The 16,178-nt window shown below is 33.7% G+C and overlaps 2 protein-coding genes across 11 annotated transcripts in view; one reads left to right on the forward strand and one right to left on the reverse strand.

The window, feature by feature from the left end:
• The first annotated feature begins 298 nt into the window (after positions 1-298).
• On the forward strand, positions 299-3,278 carry LOC108202159 (S-adenosylmethionine synthase 3). Of its 2 annotated transcripts, none has more exons than XM_017370542.2 (2): positions 299-406; positions 1,965-3,278. In XM_017370542.2, the coding sequence occupies exons 1-2, from the start codon at positions 308-310 to the stop codon at positions 3,153-3,155; spliced, it is 1,290 nt and encodes a 429-aa protein (XP_017226031.2). In that variant the 5' UTR covers positions 299-307; the 3' UTR covers positions 3,156-3,278. The 2 variants fall into 2 exon arrangements, with proteins under 2 accessions (XP_017226031.2, XP_017226030.1); XM_017370541.2 differs by having other exon boundaries at positions 333-413.
• A 608-nt stretch (positions 3,279-3,886) lies between these two features.
• Positions 3,887-16,178, reverse strand: part of LOC108202724 (3-hydroxyisobutyryl-CoA hydrolase-like protein 5) — a 33,701-nt gene continuing 21,409 nt past the window's right edge. For all 9 annotated transcript variants that reach the window (XM_064084652.1, XM_064084656.1, XM_064084651.1 and 6 more), the window contains 2 exons: positions 4,147-4,375; positions 3,887-4,042 (listed from right to left, as the gene is read on the reverse strand). In XM_064084652.1, coding sequence (XP_063940722.1) covers positions 4,017-4,042; positions 4,147-4,375 — 255 coding nt within the window. In that variant the 3' untranslated portion in view covers positions 3,887-4,016. The remainder of the gene's footprint in view (positions 4,043-4,146; positions 4,376-16,178) is intronic.

A 16,178-nucleotide genomic window follows, 5' to 3' on the forward strand; every position in this document is an offset into this window, starting at 1 on the left:
GTTGCCTTAAAATTTATATCTAAAAATATTATAAAAATTTATAATTTTTTAAAATTAAAAACTTAAAATTTTAAAAATAGCCTACCCAAACAGGAGCATTAAAGTTTACAGCACGTAGAAATTGAGCTATGTAAATAAAAGTTGGTGAAGTCATAAACCACCAACTCACACGAGTGACACCCACTCAAAATCATCTCAGCCGTCAAATATCATTGCTATTCTCATCTGACGGTGGCTAAATTTTAACATTTCCCACCAACTTTTAGGTGGGCTGACTTTCATCAGTTGATGATCCACCTATAAATACATGATTCCCCACAAAGCTAAGACTCGTCCATCATCAGTTTCTTCCTCTGTTTCTTACCTATATACATCCTCTGTTCTTTTAGACAGTTCTATATATCAGGTGACAGGTATGCATGGATATATTACGTTTATGGTTTAATATATGCATGTTTTGGAACTGGTGTGACTTGTGAGCTTGCTCTGTTTCTTCTTTTTTGTTGTCAGTGGCGGAACCAGAGGGAGGCTAGGGGATGCTAGAGCCCTCCCCTAACCTCAAAAATACAGTGTATATTTTTTTTCAGCCCCCGCTGAATTTGTGATGTCAATATAATTTTATTAGCCCCGCTGAATTGTAAATGTCATAGAGAGGAACTTAATATAAAAGAAGAAAAAAGAAGGCACTTAGTCTAAAGAGAGTCTAATTAACAAATACATTCAAACAGATACACTCAGAGCAACTAGATCATGCAAACTGTATGATGCATGCCGAGTACTTTGTACATTAGAAAAATAATATAAAATATAGTTAAGAGGGAAAGTGTGCTCCTCATTGTTGAGGAAGCAAATAGAGCTCTTAAGTTCTTGAAGAGGTGCTAGGAAACATAGAGCTACTACTTTGTATTGGCTCTTTAAATCCTAGAAATTAATTTTCAAATTTCAATAACTCAAAACTGGTCTGCCTTGCACAATTTTATTCAAAGGATTTCTCTTTACTAGACTTGGAGTTGTTGCCAAATCAGTTATACAATTTTATCTATGATATGAGAGCGGCAATTAATCTGGACTTCAAAATATAGGAAATCTTTCTGTCATGATGGTTAAAACACACAGACACACTACTTATCCCTTAGTTTATCTTGTGGTTGAGTTAGCTCTGGTTTTACCGGTTGTCATTGCTACTGTTGAGAGAGTTTTTTTTGCTATGAAAGCAATCAAGACTTATCAGCGTAACAGGATGGAAGATGCATGAATGAATGATATTATCATGATATATATTGATGAGAAAGCTATTTATGCAAGTATAGATGACGAAATATTTTTCAGCCCCTCCTGACTTTTAGTCCTGGTTCCGCCACTGTTTGTTGTTGATATATTCGGGTTAATTTTGAGGTATGAATTCTGGGTTTTTTATTTAAGAGTGTTTGGATGAGGAAAGATGCGCATTTTGAAGCATAAAATTATGAACTTTTGCCGGTGTTTTAGTTGAATTTGAAGAATTTGTTGTTGAATATATGTGATTTTAAGACCGGACTTGCCTGTCACCTTAAGGTTTTAAGACAAGAGAGCCCTCTTCCTATCAGCTTAAGGTTTTTTAGGACATGTGAAGTTGAATTTAGTAAGAGAGGACTTGAACTTAATTGTATTGTAGATAGCTTCCCTCATGATGTGTTACACTAGGTAAAAAGAAATGTTAAAGAAGAGCTTGAACATGCACTGATTACTTTAATTAGTTCATAATAATTAAGTGCTAATAATATGTGGGCTTATCTTCCTTCGGAAAAAATCTTGATTTTTCCATGTTCAATGCTAAGACTAAAAAGGATACTGTTTTCGTGCTGCTGCAATTGTGTACATCTATAATCTATTAAAATTGTTGTCCGCTGTCAACTCTATTGGATTTAAGTTAATTTAAATTGTATGCATTGCTGATTTTTATTTATTGTGACTGTAATTTGTAGCCTGGGAGAATGGATACCTTCCTTTTCACCTCAGAATCTGTGAACGAGGGTCACCCCGATAAGCTCTGTGATCAGATATCCGATGCAGTGCTAGATGCCTGCCTCCAGCAAGATCCTGACAGTAAAGTTGCTTGTGAGACTTGCTCAAAGACCAACATGGTCATGGTTTTTGGTGAAATCACAACCAAAGCTAAGGTGGATTATGAGAAGATTGTACGAGATACTTGTCGTACTATTGGATTTGTTTCTGACGATGTTGGCCTAGATGCTGATAAGTGCAAGGTCCTAGTCCAGATTGAGCAACAGAGCCCTGATATTGCTCAGGGTGTCCATGGCCATCTTACCAAGCGTCCTGAAGAAATTGGAGCTGGTGATCAGGGTCACATGTTTGGTTATGCCACGGATGAGACCCCCGAGCTGATGCCTCTTAGCCACGTTCTTGCTACTAAGCTTGGGGCGCGCCTCACTGAGGTCCGCAAGAATGGAACCTGTGCTTGGTTGAGGCCTGATGGTAAAACCCAAGTGACAGTTGAGTATTACAATGATAAGGGGGCAATGGTTCCAATTCGCGTGCACACAGTCCTCATCTCCACTCAACATGACGAAACTGTCACTAATGATCAGATTGCTGCTGACCTCAAGAAGCATGTGATCAGGCCTATTATCCCTGCAAAATACCTTGATCAGAGGACCATCTTCCACCTGAACCCTTCTGGCCGATTTGTGATTGGAGGTCCCCATGGTGATGCAGGTCTCACTGGTCGTAAAATCATCATTGACACTTATGGTGGTTGGGGAGCCCATGGTGGTGGTGCCTTCTCCGGAAAGGATCCCACCAAGGTCGACAGGAGTGGAGCCTATATTGTTAGACAGGCTGCTAAGAGCATTGTTGCAAGTGGGCTTGCTCGTAGGTGCATTGTTCAGGTTTCTTATGCTATTGGTGTACCCGAGCCACTCTCAGTTTTTGTCGACTCATATGGAACAGGGAAGATTCCAGACAAGGAAATTCTTAAAATTGTAAAGGAAAGTTTTGATTTCAGGCCTGGAATGATTGCAATTCACTTGGACCTAAAGAGAGGAGGGAACGGCAGGTTCTTGAAGACTGCTGCATATGGGCATTTTGGGAGAGACGATTCCGACTTCACTTGGGAAGTTGTGAAACCCCTCAAATGGAAGAAAGCCCGGAACTAAATGTAACATTTAGACAGGTTTGGTGATCAATAAATAATAATGTACTTTGCTTTTCTATGCACCTCTCTTCCATGAGAGTATGCTCATTGCAGTTTTTCTCTTTATATTTTCCCTTTAGTATTATTTTCTCCTTCTGTTTATCCTTATATAAATGGCGATGACCATACGTAAGAGAAATTACCTCATGTTAGAGTATTCTGAGCACCGAACCTCTATAGAACAGAGAGCGCATAGTCCATGGGTAAACAGAGTTACAGAGCTCAAGAATGAACTTAATTTTGTCATGTAATTTGTTTACTTGCCTTTTGTTGTTACACTGCTTTGAATAGTAAAACTGTGTCTTTCCTGGCTTTGTATGAAGCTTTAATTGATCATGAGCATTGCAAGATTTCAAGATTGCATTCATAACCAGATATCTTCACAATTCTTGTAGAGATTACTCTATCTATTGCTCTCTACTAAAATAATGTCTCTAAAAAAATTGATCCACATTATTAATTTCTTCATTATTAGTTACATTTACAGATTGTTTTAGATATACCTTCTTATCCCCAGAGTTTATGCTGATGCCTGCACAAATATATATGTTCTGATTTGAGATTAAGACGCATATATGTTGTGTATCGATCACAAGTTTTTAATTGTTCGAAATCAGTACTAACAATAAATGAATTCTTATGCAAAATACTCATTGAAGTGCTGATCATTGATTTTAAATAGAATTTAAAGAAAAAACAAGAGAGGGCATTAATTTATGTTTACTTTTTATAATTTTTCTTAAGAGAGTTGAAATCCATTTTTTCGAACATTATACAACAAATTAAAGTCTGCTCTTTTCATCACAACTCCCACATATCGGAACTAAATGTAAAGGCAGTCTCCATAAGCTGCAGAAACAAAAGAATATACATTAAGATACAATGGCAAAAAAAATCGCAACTTCAGGAAAGAAAGAAATGAAATATAGAAAAGGAGAGAGCTAGTGACTTACAAGGGTCTATGTAAACAATAGTACCAAGAGTATCACACGTTTTATAAGTTCTGTAATAGGCATCAAGACACCAAGATGCATGTGCTCTTGGATTGTTTGGCTCATAACAGGCTTGCCCGGGCTGTATGAGAAGACAATCTATCTTTCCTCCGCAAGAAAAATCTATAAATCCCTGAAGCTTATCAATAGTTGCTCCATCCGCAGCTACACACCAAGTCTGTGGCGGAATCTGGATCACAGAATGATACAAAGTCTTTTAGTTAAATGTGTGCTCATATTTTTCGTGATCTCAGATTATTCCATGGTAATTCATTTACCAACTTATAAAGTACCGGGGAAAATTTTGCAGCAGGAAAATATTTAACAGTGATTTATGTAACGAAAAATGAACAAAGTTTATTAGACTTACAACTACATCTTTTTGTCCAGTCAATGCAGATTGCTCACAAGAAGAGACAGCTAGCAGACTGATGAAGATGGCAATGCAGCACAAATGTGAATTTGGTATTGCCATGGAACTTCTTTCTCTTCTGTTCACTTATTAGTGATTTGATTGTGAACTTGTGTGTTTTTAATGGCTTTAAGTAGTTGTTTGCATGCTCAGCATAAGGAAATCTCATTTATGATCAGATATTGGAAGATCCATAAGATTGTGAGATATTATTTCATTTTTGAAACTTTTTCATAGAAATAGTCTCTTCACATAAATTTACGTGATTAATAGGATTTTCATTAAATTATTTATTAGAGATAATTAATGATATGCAGTAAATATAATATAGGTGTTTATTAGAGATAATTAATGATATGCAGCATATACTAGTCCGAAGAGTAACCCCGACCATCGAACACCTTAGCTAAAAGGTGAATTGGCATATCAAAATAAAAAAAAATACAAATAATCGGTTGATAATATCACACTCCCACCATACTCTCCCTTACTTATAATTATACCACAAAAGTTCGGTCATTGGTCAAATTGATTAGAACGTAAATCAAAATTTCTATAAACTATAATGATCTTAGGTTCGAATCCCGTCAACTACACATCAAAATAAATTATTAATGTAAACACATAGAAGAGAATTATTGATTAATAAAACGACAAACTAATTTCATTTACTCAATCTTTTACATCCACTTAATAGATAATTTTAACTATCGCCGCATGAGATGTAAATTGAAATACCTTATTGAAGACACAACCATGATTCCCCAATTTTACCGACTAATCGCTACAAGCTTTGCCGGCTTGATGTCTTAAATTCGATTAATCGCAAAATATTTTTCTTAAATTAATATAATAGGCTTAATAAATTAAATATTATTATATTATTTTAATTTATCCGATTAATACCCTGATTCATTATTCTAATTAATTTTTAATTATCCGACTAATTGATAAACAATGACTCTTCTGAATAGTTCAGATTTTGCTTTTCACACTATGAATAAAGGTCAATAACGCGAAATTGAACCCCGACCTCTTTAAAGTAAGGATTCCAAACCATAAGGTCCAACCAGATTTAAGATATCTTTCTCGCTCATCATGTGAAAAATCATTAAGATTTCGTCTTTTTTAAAATTAACGTCATAAATCACTTTCTACTAATCAATATTAAAAATAAATAAAATGCATACTAATACATTCAAATCAAAAATGAAGTATAACAACCAAATTGAAATCCATTTCAACAAACATACTAAACATGATTCTTGAAAACATGTGTAGTAGACAAACAAGAAGCATGTCAATGGCAACTTCTCCTTTTTCCCGGGAGTTTTTGGCCTTAGCTTTTATTCCCATTTCAGCCATGTCTAGCCGGACAGATTTCTTGTCTTTTGTCTTCTCGGATATATTAAGCATAATACTTAGTAAAGTTTCGCAAAGTCTTCTTTCTTCCTTCGAGATGGATGTGCACAGGGCAACCACCTCCGATGCCTCATGACCACGCACTTACGGTAATTAACCAGTCTCGTTACAATTTTGTTCCATCAATACAAATAGAACACACATTATATCCTTTTACAATGTTCCCCGACAAGTTACCATTGACTGGATTGTCACTAATTGTCCATAATAAAATGACTCAAAGCAAAAAGTACTCCCTCTTATATGCATCATAAACTTGTTTTCCAGTTCATAACTTTTGTAAATTGAAACTATCGCCGCATGAGATGTAAATTGAAATACCTTATTGAAGACACAACCATGATTCCCCAATTTTACCGACTAATCGCTACAAGCTTTGCCGGCTTGATGTCTTAAATTCGATTAATCGCAAAATATTTTTCTTAAATTAATATAATAGGCTTAATAAATTAAATATTATTATATTATTTTAATTTATCCGATTAATACCCTGATTCATTATTCTAATTAATTTTTAATTATCCGACTAATTGATAAACAATGACTCTTCTGAATAGTTCAGATTTTGCTTTTCACACTATGAATAAAGGTCAATAACGCGAAATTGAACCCCGACCTCTTTAAAGTAAGGATTCCAAACCATAAGGTCCAACCAGATTTAAGATATCTTTCTCGCTCATCATGTGAAAAATCATTAAGATTTCGTCTTTTTTAAAATTAACGTCATAAATCACTTTCTACTAATCAATATTAAAAATAAATAAAATGCATACTAATACATTCAAATCAAAAATGAAGTATAACAACCAAATTGAAATCCATTTCAACAAACATACTAAACATGATTCTTGAAAACATGTGTAGTAGACAAACAAGAAGCATGTCAGGTTAAGGATCTAGGGTTTGTTCACTGCTAAAATGTATATTCCGCCATGTTCTACTATCAAGTATAACTACACATTTATTTTCATTTTTAAACAAAATAATTTAAATTCACAATTTCTTCATGCACCACACCATGTAAGATTAATGGAAACCAAAATGAAGAACTTTACAACACATAAAATAACAAAAGACTTGTAAATACAAATTGACAATTAAGATCGATCACAAGCGGAATAGTAAGATATTAAAATATTTGTCGAAAAAAATACCTAAACTCATTTCCAAGGGCCTGCAAATTTCGCTCATTCCCTTCTCGCTTGGTTTCATTATACAATCTTTGCAAATAGAGTAATACTCGGTCGCAAAGTGATTTGAATGGGTATCTATTGCATATTTAGTAACGGCAGTTTTTTTGGAGTGATATGCACGATATACAATTCTGATCTTGAGTAATACGCACGCTGTATATACATAAATGGTTATATGTATGCGGGACAATATACAATGAATTTTTTTTAATATTAATATTGATTTGTCTATTTTAATTATAGGCACACAATTTTTTTCTAATCTGATGGTGTAACTTGTGGTTCCAAGTATAAAATAAATACATGAAATCATTTGTGTAGCCATGTTTGTAAATATTTCTAGCGCATCAATTTAAATATAATTAATGAAAGTAGAAACTCTAAATAAAAAATATAGACAACTCATTTTAGAAACAAGAATTAAAACTGAAAAAACACTTAACTAGCTTCTAAATCTTGGAGGTTTCTCAAAAATTCCAACCTAATAAAGTAAATAACAAACATAAATTTCTTTTGCACCATTATTATATAAATAATTTAGTTAAAAAAATATATTGATTACATAATATAGGAAATAATTATTTTCACAAAGATTATTATAAAACAATACAAAACATATTAATTAACTCTACTAAGAAGAAATTAATAAGATAAATTATATTATTAATAAGAATTTTTTTTAAAATTTGTCTCTGCTCGTGCTTCGAACATGAAAAGGCTAGTATCAACTTATCATATATGTTCAATCATCAACATTCAATCTCTAGCATTCATTATCGTAACGTATATTTTATGTGCACCGAGGAGCACAACTAATCATACGTAATTTCTTTAATAGCATATTTGACTTCTGCGATGCAAAACACTCTTTGTTCACTCCTCAGATCCTATAAGTAATAAAGCCTGGAGTATATGTTACACATATTCTCCATATTTTATTTGTAATTATGATAAGGATGAGACATATTAGGCAAATATCTTGTCCGGGTCGACGATGTCCGTTCTGGCAACAGGTTTTTGTCTGGCCTTATTGACTTGTTTTTCCACTGCATTAGGGTTCAGCTACAACCGCAGTGTCGCATATGTGGTGTCGCACATGCAGATTAAATATTTCGAGACCCATGGACTTGCTTCGACTTGGTGTTAGGTTGCGAGATATCCCTTTATGTCATGCCTCGCTAGATGATATGCAAAGTGATGCGGATTCATCAAGTTAGTTCTTATTGCAGCGTGGATATACAACTTCAAATGTGGTTGCCTCTCTAGATGTGATTATTATTAATTGCACAAAAGAGATAGCCACATTTGAAGTTGTATATCCACGCTGCAATAGGAACTGACTTGATGAATCTGCAGCACATTGCATATCTAGCGAGGCATGACATAAAGGGATATCTCGCAACCTAACGCCAATTCGAAGCAAGTCCATGGGTCTCGAAATATTCATCTGCATGTGGACCTACAAAAAATGGCGAACTAGCAGATATCCTTCACGTACTACAGCACATAAGCGACACTACAATTGTAGGTGAACCCTAATGCAGTGAAAAAACAAGGCAATAAGGCTAGGCAAAAAACTGTTGCAGAACAGACATCGTCGATGCGGACAAGGTATTTGCCTAAGATGTCTCATCCTTATCATAATCACAAATAATATATGGAGAACGTATGTGTAACATATACTCCATTCTTTAGTATTAATAGAATCTGAGAAATGAACAAAGAGTTTCATGCACCACAGAAGTCAAATATGCTATTAAAGAAATTAGGTATAATGAGTTGGCCCGCTCAGAGCAAATAACATATACATTACAATAATGAATGCTAGAGATTGAATGTTAATGATTGAACATATATGATAAGATGTTACTAGCTTTTTACCTTTTTGAAGCACTAGCCAAGATAAATTAATTTAAAATTATTTTTTTATTAATAATAAAATTTATCTTATTAATCTCATAATAGAGTTTATTAAAATATTTTGTATTGATTCATTATAATATTTGTGAAAATTAATATTTGCTATATCATTTAATCAATACATTTTTTTAACTTAATTATTTTATATAACGGTGTGAAATAAATTTACGTATGTTATTTACTTTATTAGTAGGGAATTTTTGAGAAACCACGGTGTGAAGAAATGAGTTACATATACTTTTTACTATTTGCAATAATGTTATAAAACATTACTATGACGCGTCCTTGAATGGTGACTTGGCTTGTAAATATTGATACATAAATTGCAGATTAAAGAGTGTGTGAAGCGTGGGAAGGGGAAGGACGCAACAACTATGAAAATAAGAGTGTCTGGAACTCCTACTTTGATGTATAGGTTGAACGTGTGGTTTAATAAAACTCATCTTAACCCTGACAGAATTATGTTGAAGAGTTCAAGAAACTCCAGAAGAAAATGATCTGGTCACAAAATATTTGGTTCCAGTTCTCTAGCTACTGAACGAGATGGGGTCATTGACAAATGGACTATACTTTAATTCTGTGACCACACAACAAATTAGAGCATCTTCATTAAACAAGATGTAAAGATTGCAACAAAATGACAGAAACAAAAAAGTTGATTTGTGCCATAATTCACACTGAAAACAATGAAGACTTCCACAAACAACAAACTCATATAGCATCCAACAAGTGTCACATGATTTAGAAATTATATTGAACAAATTTAACATACAAGAATCTTAGTAAATATCCATTTTAGAGACTTGAAATATTGATAAGTAACTCGTCCAAAGATTAAGCGCGTAAAGACAATAATAAAAATGAAAGAAAAACACTACTGAACAAAGATAGTACACAGTGTGATGGACTAGGAGGGCAAAAAGATATATCACATAATTGAGACCCTGATTTAATGCTATATACGTAACTGCCAGGAGTTTCGGTTACGCGCGTATAAACTGTATGCCCAAAAATAAGTAGGTTTATGGACAATTTATAAAGGATAAAATATTAATAATCTGGACAATTTGATTAGATTGAAATGAATGGTGTCGATCTTGGACTTCAATAGTCTAACATAAACGTTGACTCCATACAATTTTTCTCTAGTTTATTAATGTAATTTTTTAAAGGGTGTTGGTGATGAACAATCGATTATTAGTTATATATGTCCGACGGAAAAAAAAACGTCGGACGAGAGAAATCCTAAAATGAGTCAGGTTTCCGGTGGATGAAACTGTAGCGCCCTTGGATATGCATAAAAAAATTAAGATCAAGTCATCCTGCGGTTTTTTTTCCGCTCATAATATGCCCGAGATACGAATATTTGGGAAGCAGACCCTTTTTTTAATATCTCCATGATAAAAAAAGATTTAGGTTTTTATTCAATTTTAATTTTCTTGTACATTTAAGTTATGTTGTCAAATAGTTTAACAGAGATTTTAGTTTAGTTCAATATTACTTTTCAATTTGATATGGTAAAAAAATTATATATGTAACATTTTTGTGAGTTGCTATATCCCAACCAACCAATTATACCCTATTTAAGTTACAATAACATAATATAGATATATGATAATATTAATTATGTAAAATTAATATTACAAAGACTTATAAAAACAAATTGACAAGATCGATACACGCGGAGCAATAAGATATTAAATATATTTGTGGAAGAAAATACCCAAACTCGTTTCCAAGGGCCTTCAAATTTCGCTCATTCCCTTTTCGCTCGGTTTCATTATACAGTCTTGCAAATAGAGTATTACTCAGTCGCAAATTGATTTGAATGAGTATGTATTGCATATTTAGTAACGGCAGTTTTTTTGGAGTGATATGCACGAGATACAATTCTGATCTTGAGTAATACGCACGTTGTATATACATAAATGGTTATATGTATGCGGGACAATCGACAATAATTCTTTTTTAATATTAATATTGATTTGTCTATTTTAATTATAGCCACACAATTTTTTTCTAATCTGATGGTGTAACTTGTGGTTCCAAGTAGAATCCAGCTCAAAAATAAATACATGAAATCATTTGTGTAGCCATATTTGTAAATATTTCTAGCGCATCAATTTAAATATAATTAATGAAAGTATAAACTTTAAATAAAAAAATATAGACAACTCATTTTAGAAACAAGAATTAAAACTGAAAAAACACTCAACTTCTAAATCTTGGAGGTTTCTCAAAAATTCCAACCTAATAAAGTAAATAACATACATAAATTTCTTTTGCCCCATTATATAAATAATTAAGTTAAAAAAATGTATTGATTACATAATATAGGAAATAGTAATTTTAACAAAGATTATTATAAAACAATGCATATTAATTAACTCTACTAAGAAGAAATTAATAAGATAAATATTATTAATAAGAAAATAATTTTAAAATTTGTCTCGGCTCGTGCTTCGAACATGTAAAAACCTAGTAACAAGTTATCATATATGTTCTGTCATCAACATTCAATCCCTAGCATTCATTATCGTAACGTATATTTTATGTGCACTGAGGAGCACAACTAATCATACGTAATTTCTTTAATAGCATATTTGACTTCTGCGATGCAAAACACTCTTTGTTCACTCCTCAGATCCTATAAGTAATAAAGACTGCAGTATATGTTACACATATTCTCCATATTTTATTTGTAATTATGATAAGGATGAGACATATTAGGCAAATATCTTGTCCGAGTCGACGATGTCCGTTCTGCAACAGGTTTTTGTCTGGCCTTGTTGCCTTGTTTTTTCACTGCATTAGGTTCATCAACAACCGCAGTGTCGCATATGTGGTGTAGTACGTGAAGGATATCTATTGCTAGTTCGCCATTTTTTGTAGGTCCACATGCAGATGAATATTTCGAGACCCGTGGACTTGCTTCGAATTGGCGTTTGGTTGCGAGATATCCCTTTATGTCATGCCTCGCGAGATGATATGCAAAGTGATGCGGATTCATCAAGTGAGTTCTTACTGGAGCATGGATATACAACTTCAAATGTGGCTGCCTCTCTAGATGTGATTATTATTAATTGCACAAAAGAGGCAGCCACATTTGAAGTTGTATATCCATGTTGCAATAGGAACTGACTTGATGAATCTGCAGCACTTTGCATATCATCTAGCGAGGCATGACATAAAGGGATATCTCGCAACCAAACGCCAATTCAAAGCAAGTCCACAGGTCTCGAAATATTCATCTGCATGTGGACCTACAAAAAATGGCGAAGAAGCAATAGATATCCTTCACGTACTACACCACATATGTGACACTACAATTGTAGGTGAACCCTAATGCTAGTGAAAAAACAAGGCAATAAGGCTAGGCAAAAACCTGTTGCAGAACAAACATTGTCGATGCGGACAAGGTATTTGCCTAAGATGTCTCATCCTTATCAAAATCACAAATAAAATATGGAGAACGTATGTGTAACATATACTCCAGTCTTTAGTATTAATAGAATCTGAGGAATGAACAAAGAGTTTCCTGCACCACAGAAATCAAATATGCTATTAAAAAAATTAGGTATAATTAATTGGCCCGCTCAGAGCAAATAACATATATGTTAGTATGTTACAATAATGAATGCTAGAGATTGAATGTTAATGATAGAACATATATGATAAGATGTTACTAGCTTTTTACCTTTTTGAAAAAACTAGACAAGATAAATTAATTTAAAATTATTTTCTTATTAATACTACTCACAAAAAAAAAGCGTTAACTAAACCCACTAAAATCAACATATGACCAAAGTAATACTCGATTTGCAAGACAGTATAATTGAACCAAGAGAGAAGGGTAGGGCTGTAATTCGAGTCGAGCCGGGCGAGTTTCGAGCCGAGCCTAATTCGAGCCAAGTTTAATCGAGTCGAGCCGAGCCGGCTCGATTAACTAATCGAGCCTAAATCTTTGCCCGAACTCGACTCGGTTAATTTCACGAGTCGAGTCGAGCCGGCTCGTTTAGCTAAACGAGCCGGTTTTAACGAGTCGAGCGAGCGAGCTCGTATAATTTTATACTTAATCGAGCCCAAACCTCTACTCGAACTCGGCTCGTTTAATTTCACGAGTCGAGTCGAGCCGGCTCGTTTAATTAAACGAGCCAAAACCTTTGCCCGAACCCGGCTCGTTTAACGAGTCGAGTCGAGCCGAGCCCTCTTAAACGAGTTCGAGCCGGGCGAGCTCGCGAGCCGCCCGACTCGAATTACAGCTCTAGAGAAGGGCATTGAGCGAAATTTGCAGGCCCTTGGAAATGAGTTTAGGTATTTTCTTCCACAAAATATTTTTAGTATCTTATTGTTGTGCATGTAACCGGTCTTGTCAATTTATTTTTATAAATCTTATATTTTTTATATTTATGTGTTGTAATGTTCTGCAATTTGGTTTCTATTAATCTAACATGGTGTTGTTCATCAAGAAACTGTGAATTAAGGTTATATTGTTTGAAAATGAAAAGAAATGTGTAGTTATACTTGATAGTAAAACATGTTTGAATAGACATTTTAGCAGTAAACAAACCCTAAGATCCTTAACCTGACAGGCTTCTTGTTTGTGTACTATACATGTTTTCAAGTATCATGCTGAGTATGTCTGTTGAAATGGATTTCAATTTGGTTATTGTACTTCAGTTTTGATTTGACTCATTTTGTTTATTTTTAATATTGATTAGTATAAAGTTATTATGATCATGTTGATTTAAAAAAGACGAAATCATAATGATTATTCACATGATGAGTGAGAAAGATGATAATTTAGTTACTCATAATTTTTCTATAATTTTTCTAGAGGCAGTGGCAAAAAAGGCCATGCATCATTAAAGAGGACAATACGTGCATCAAAGAACAATTAACAAAAATATTTCTCGTGGAGGCACATTGGAGGTGAAGGCCGTAAATAAAGAGATAACCAGGGGAGAATAAGTATATCTTACTTGAGTTTTTATTTTATTTATTGCCAAAATATTATGCATTTCATTAAAAAGCCTTGATCCATGCTGGACAAACCCCAAATCTCGTAATATGATGAGGTTGACAAACAAATAAATGACCTAAATAACTAGCCGTTTTGTTTCCAGATCGCTTAATAAAGAGAATAAAAATTATTCTTTAAACTGAAAAAGATTACAATGACTTTCCAAAAAACCCAACCTACACCATCTCTAAAATCCGTAACATCATAATTGACCTACACAAAAACATTTTCATGTATAATCTAGTGTTCAGAACTTTCATTTGCAACAACTGAAATTGGAGGGACACATGCCCTCGTAATATGAACAATCTTCCGCTGTGAAAGGTGAGTTTTTGCGATTTTTACCACCGACCCAATCTCGATGTCGGTTTTCAAGATCCCCGAAACAGCAATTGAATCATTCTCAATGACAAAAATAAACAAATCAAAAATACCAAAAACATACCAACCACGACAAACCCCCCCTCCATAAGGACAAAAAAAACACGCGAAAAGATTGGGTAGAACAGTATTCCTTACACAAGAAAGATAATTATTGAAGGAGATATAAAAGTTTTGATTATTAGATTGGAGAAAAGAACATGAAAGTGAATTTTTAGGAAAGAAGAGGGCTTAATTGATGTAGAAAAAGGGTAAATTTGAACTTTTTTGAGACGGCTAGCTAGGGTTTGGGGATCGACACTCATCGAAAGAGAGAGTTTTTGAGTTGAATAGTATTGATCAAGTAAAGTTAGCTAGCATTCATTTTTTTAAATGGCTAAGAATGTTGAATACAACTTTTGATTTGTTTTTAAAACTGCAGTCCAGTATGCAAATATAGTGGAAGACTGGACATAGCTAAAGTAGAGCGAGTTGCGAAGAAACGAGTGAAAGTAGAGCAAGTTGCGAAGAAATGAGTTCCATATACTTTTTACTATTTGCAATAATGTTATTCGACATCACTATGACGCGTCCTTGAAAGGTGACTTGGCTTCTATAAATTGATACATAAATTGCAGACTGAAGAGTGTGTGACGCGTGGGAGGGGGAAGGACGCAGCAATTATAAAAATAAGAGTGTCTGGAACTCCTACTTTGATGTATAGGTTGAACGTGTGGTTTAATAAAACTCATCTTAACCCTGACAGTAATATGTTGAAGAGTTCAAGAAACTCCAGAAGAAAATGATCTGGTCATAAAATATTTGGTTCCAGTTCTCTAGCTACTGAACGAGATGGGGTCATTGACAAAAGGACTATACTTTAATTCTGAGACCACGCAACAAATTAGAGCAACTTTCATTAAACAAGATATAAGATTGCAGCAAAATGACAAAAACAAAAAAGTTGATTTGTGCCATAATTCACATTGAAAACAATGAAACTTCCACAAACAACAAACTCATATAGCATCGTTCATTAAACAAGATATAAAGATTGCAGCAAAATGACACAAACAAAAAAGTTGATTTGTGCCATAATTCACATTGAAAACAATGAAACTTCCACAAACAACAAACTCATATAGCATCCAACAAGTGTCACATAATTCAGAAAATATATTGAACAAATTTAACATACAAGAATCTTAGTAAATATCCATTTTAGAGAGACCTGAAATTTCAAATAGTAACTTGTCCAAAGATTATAATTAATCGAGTAAAGACAATGATAAAAATGAAAGAAAAAAAACTGTTGAACAAAGATAATACACAGTGTGATGGACTAGGAGGGCAAAAAGATATATCACATAATTGAGACCCTGATTTAATTCTATTTACGTAACAGGATAAAATATTAATAATCTGGACAGTTGGATTAGATTGAAATGAATGGTGTCGATCTTGGACTTCAATACTCTAACAAATACATTGGCTCCATACAATTTTTCTCTAGTATATTAATGTATTTTTTAAAGGGTGTTGGTGATGTACAATCGATTATTAGTTATATATGTCCAATGGAAAAAAAAACTTCGAACGAGAGAAATCCTAAAATGAGTCAGGTTTCCGATGGATGACACTGTAGCGCCCTTGGATATGCATA

This window comes from Daucus carota, chromosome 9 (genome assembly GCF_001625215.2).
Source record: "Daucus carota subsp. sativus chromosome 9, DH1 v3.0, whole genome shotgun sequence".
NCBI classification, from domain to species: domain Eukaryota; kingdom Viridiplantae; phylum Streptophyta; class Magnoliopsida; order Apiales; family Apiaceae; genus Daucus; species Daucus carota.

Excerpts from the sequence above, each read along its gene's own strand:
- LOC108202159 (XM_017370542.2), top strand. The coding sequence starts at position 308 with ATGATTCCCCACAAAGCTAAGACTCGTCCATCATCAGTTTCTTCCTCT. Across the intron at positions 407-1,964 it reads TAGACAGTTCTATATATCAG|CCTGGGAGAATGGATACCTT; the intron begins GTGACAGGTATG and ends TGTAATTTGTAG.